Genomic DNA, 5,017 nt, shown 5'->3' on the forward strand with positions numbered 1-5,017 from the left:
TCTACCATGTTCTTGGAATTCTACTGTCCACTGACAATAGAAGCAGGACAGACATTCTTCCCCAAGTGGTGATTGATCACAGCCTGGAGCACAGCCCAGGGGTCCAGATCAACCTTCCCAGTGGGTAACTATGACTGGCTGAAGAGCCTCCACCCACTCCAGGAACTCCATGTATTCCATCCTCTCCTGCAGGTTTGAAAGTTGGAGTAGACCCTGCAGATTGCACAAATGTATGATGGATGTCTCGCTCCTACTGATGTCTTCTGCAGATCTGCCATGCATGTCTGCTGCTGCTGTACACAGTACACAGGTGTTCCATGCAGTCATTGTTTGGCAACTCATCTTTGAGCATCTACAGGATCATATACAGGTTCTTTTCAGACTCCATGAACAATAGTGGACAGGGCCTTTGTACCCATCCTCCTGTGAGCTGGTTACAGCATACTCAAGTCCTCATCAGCGAAACCCAGGTCCTTTCTAGTGTTTGGGGCAGATTTCCTCTTCACAAGGCACCAGCCCTGATGCCTCCACACAGTGCCCCTCAGTAAATGCTCCAAGTAACCCATCCTGTTGGCTACTCCCCAACTGAGTCTTCCTTCCTAGTGACAAGCTCCATCACTAAGACATGGTTGTGATGACAGCATCTGATGTCACAATCAGGAGCACTGGTCCTGAATATGATCTACACTCTCCTTCCCCCAACCTGCCTGGAGATGAGCCCACAGGGCCACCTGATAGGCCTGGATCCATATCCCAGGCTCTCCCACTGAGGATGGGGATAAAGAAGTATGAGCAAGAAGGCAGAATTTGTATCCTTTGGGTCAAAGAAAGCCTGGGACAAGTCAGGAAAGCCTGGAGTCCAGTGAGACACACAAACCCTCTGTGAGTCCCATATAGATCACACGTCTCTATTGCCTTATCCTTCCATAGGAGATCCTGTCAGCTTCAATGGATCAAGCCAAAGCAATAGCTTCTGAAAAACTCAAAACTTTTGTTAATTTTTTAAAAACTTTATTTAGTTATTATTTTTATGTGGTGCTGAGGGTCTAACCCAGTGCCTCACACATGGTTGGCCAGTGCCCTACCTTGGAGCTAAAACCCCAGCCCTTATTCTGAATTTACTAACAAGGAACTCATAATTGCATTACTAATTAACAAGTGTGGAGAAAGTTTTTCATCCTTGTCCTGGGCTCCCCAGGCCTGCACTGTCATTGGCTCTCCAGGTGAAGTGATAATTGCAGCCCTGAGGGGAAGTGAGGTCACAGGAGCACAGACCTTTATCTCAGGGCCCAGCTGCCTCCCTCCCTCCATGCTGGCTGTCAGGACCTCACACTGAGCCCAGAACCTTGCACACAAGAAGCACAGTGAGTTTTCTATTTCAGTCTTTTGTTTCAGCAGATTCAGTAAGGAAAGAAAGTCTGCAGGTGTGCTCATGTCTGCAGAGAAATCCTGGGGTGAAAACAGAGTTGGTGGGAAGGTCGACAAGGGAGAGGAATAATTCCTTCTTTATGAGCTCAGTAGTAAAAAGAGAAGTGTCCCTGACCTGATATCAATTCTTCATGGCTCCTAAAGTTATTTAATAAAATACACACTGAGGTTGTTTGGGAAACATACCATTGACAGTGAATTGTCATTTGGAAGGGGCTTAAGGACAGTAGTTAGCAACTAACATGCTCTTCACATTACTTTAAAAAACTCAGAATATATTTTAAACTGCTTTGATGGCTGTGTGTATAAGGCTTTCATGTCTATTTAAAGATAATCCTGTAAATGTAAGGATCACCTCATCCTGTGCAGAAACCAAGACCAGGGACTATTTCTGGAATAAAGTGTTCTTTCCCAACTCTACATTACAATCCAACTAGTGGACAGGAATTGTGTCTCATCCGAATCCCTGTGCTGAGATGGCTCTAGTGTGACTTCTCTCCCTGCTGAACATATAAAAGAAGGTAACATTATAACAGTGACAACCGGACACTGGTCAGCAGTACCAAGTAAATCTGGTAACTTCTCTGGTTTAATAATATTCCAACACTAATCACAAACTCAGGACATTCTCCTTTTTATTTCAGTTCATTCCATGCAGCAGATTTCACATTCACCACTTGTACTGACATATCCTGTGTATTGAAATGTCCTCCACAAATCATCTTTCACCACTAACAGTTTCACTGATGTATCTATCAATGCACAGAATATTTCAGCCTGAAATCACTGAGGGCTTCAGTTTTATCCTAAACTACTTTGTCAGATATTAGTGTCTCATGTGCCATTGTTTAAGAACAAAGTAAGATTTTTGAATAATTCACTTATAGATTTCACTATTCTTTTATTCCTGGAATAACAATGTGAGCAACAGAAAGTCTGGTGGTCCATTTTCAGAATGCAGTGTTAAGCTTTAAAAATACAGTGACTTGGGATGTGAGAAAGGAGCCTGGCAGGAAAGCAGAGTGAAAAGTCACAAACAAAAAACACAGGAGTGTAAAACTGCATGTAAAAATCAATGTTTGTGCTGTTTAATGTGCATATTGTTTTATAATACTACAGGAATGTTTTTGTTATTATAAAAATGCCATTGCTTATCTTTAAAATTTGGGTCAGAAATCCACTGAGATCTGATTTGTTGTATGGTATGGATGGTGATTGAAGTTCTTTTTCCTATGTGATCAGCATATATCAGTTCATTCTGAAACATTAAATGCTAAATTCTTTCTATGCATTTGCTCTCACTTTTCATTGCTCCTCCCAACTTGGCATAATGTGATCATCTAGGCCATTTTCCTACAAAGCATATTTCTCCCCATCAATGTGTGCATCTTGAGGTCTTTACAATCCCACAGGTGCATGCAATGAAAGTTATTGTTGGTGTCAAAAAATACTTTAAGATGGGGAGCTCACTACATTGCTCAGACTGGATTCCAGGTTCCAGTGACTCTCCTGCCTCAGCCCCGCAGGTAACAAGTGGATACAGATTCTCACCACTGTGCTTGGATACAGCTATTGTTAATGAGTAATTTTGCTAATCGGAAGAACTGTTGCTATCATTCAAAGGAAAATATGATGAATGAAAGAATAGACTCCAGAGATATGGTTATGGGACTGATGTTCTTATCACAGATTGTAGTAGGAATCCCGGGAAATTTCTCTCTGCTTTATTATCATTTAATTCTTTTCTGCAATGAGTACACCCTGAGGTCCAGAGATTTGATTCTCAGGCACCTGATTATAGCCAACTCCTTGGTGCTTCTCAGTAGAGGAATTCCCCAGACAATGACAGCTTTTGGATTGAAATATTTCCTCAGTGATTTTGGATGCAAACTCATTTTGTATATACATCGAGTGGGACGGAGTATGTCCATTTTCATCACCTGCCTCTTGAGTGTCTTCCAGAACATCACCATCAGCCCCATGAATTCCTGTTGGAAGGATCTCAAAGGAAGAGCTCCAAAGTACATTGGCATCTCCATTTCCCTCTGCTGGGTTCTGTACATGGTGGTGAATTCCATTTTTCCTCTATATATGCTCAGCAAAAGGAACAGCGTAAACACAACAGAGAAAAGAGATTATGGTTACTGTTCTTCTGTAAATCGTTATAGAATCACAGACTCAGTATATGCAGCATTGTTTGTATTTCCTGAAATGGTATTGTCCTTGCTCATGATCTGGTCCAGTGGCTCCATGGTTCTCCTTCTGTACAGGCACAAGCAGAGGGTTCAGCACATCCACACCATCAAAGTTTCCCCCAGATCCTGCCCTGAGTCCAGAGCCACCCAGAGAATCCTTGTCCTGGTGGGCACCTTTGTGACTTTCCACACCCTCTCCTCCCTAATACATTTATACATTGCTCTATTTTCCAACATCATTTGGTGGGTGGCGGTCACCAATGACCTGATTTCACTGTGTTTTCCCACTGTCAGCCCCTTTCTTCTCATGAGCCGAAAATCCACTGTATCCAATCTATCCAGGCTCTGCTTGGTCTGCATAAAAAAATTAAAAACCTAGCTTTGTGCTGTGGAAAACACGTATAATCACAACAAATTGGGAGACCAAGAGAGGAGGATCACAAGTGGAAGGACCCTCAACAATTTAGATGCTGCCTCAAAAATAAGAAATTAAAAAGGCTGCAGATGACGCTCAGGGACAAGGCTGGGCTCAATCACCAGTTTCAAAACATAATTTAAAGTATCGTAACTACATAATTGTATCATTACTACGTAAGTTACCTATTTTTTCACAAATGTTTAAGTGTTTCATTGTTCTTCACACTCAAAACATCAATAGAGAAATGGATGGAAGAGTCATTGGCTTTCTATTGCAAACCGTAAAGAGCACTGGGGTCCTTAGCTGGCTGACTGTGAGACCCACATGGTCTTGGTGGAAGGAAACAGAGCTAGTGGTCCTCACCCTACGCACAGCATGCTGCAGTCAGCCATCCTAGTTCCTGTTGCTGGAGGCACATGGAATGAATTAGTTCCCAGGCTTCCAGTTCAGTTGAATTACAACTTTTGACCACCTGGAAAGATTGTCTGAAACAAATGCAATGTAGAAATGAGAGGTGGGTTTTTTGGAGGATAATTCTCCTTAGCATTTCAGTAAGTTTATAATTACCAGAAAAGTTTTGTTCCAGAATGTTATTTGTTAGATAGTTTTGAAGAGACCTTGGGAGGACAGATTTAGCATCAACTGCCATAATTAAGGAGAGAATTGTTTTCTGCACAGTTTCTTCAAGGAACAAGGTAGGTTTGTCAGCAGTTCTCCTTAAAAGGTTTGTTTTCCTGTGTGTGGCTGACTGTGAGACCCACATGGTTTCCTCAGTTGTGATGCAAACTCCTTTCCTGTGCAGTGTCCACTTGGGCCACTCCATGTCACCCAGATTGCAGTTTCCAGGAATAAGAGAAGCTGGTGGGAACACAGTGCTCCTGCTGCCTGCTGTGCCACAAGGAAGGAAAGACCTGGTTTCTCATCTAGGAGTTGCACCTGTTCTGCTGGGAGCTCTACAACAGTAGCAGTGTAATCT

At 42.6% G+C, this 5,017-nt stretch overlaps 1 protein-coding gene across 1 annotated transcript; it reads left to right on the forward strand.

The window, feature by feature from the left end:
- Positions 1-3,057: 3,057 nt before the first annotated feature.
- LOC114080111 (vomeronasal type-1 receptor 2-like) lies at positions 3,058-4,002 on the forward strand. The gene has a single exon (XM_027921653.2). The coding sequence runs from the start codon at positions 3,058-3,060 to the stop codon at positions 4,000-4,002; it is 945 nt and encodes a 314-aa protein (XP_027777454.2).
- Positions 4,003-5,017: the final 1,015 nt, after the last annotated feature.

Source organism: Marmota flaviventris, chromosome 18 (assembly GCF_047511675.1).
Source record: "Marmota flaviventris isolate mMarFla1 chromosome 18, mMarFla1.hap1, whole genome shotgun sequence".
Classification (NCBI taxonomy): Eukaryota; Metazoa; Chordata; class Mammalia; order Rodentia; family Sciuridae; genus Marmota; species Marmota flaviventris.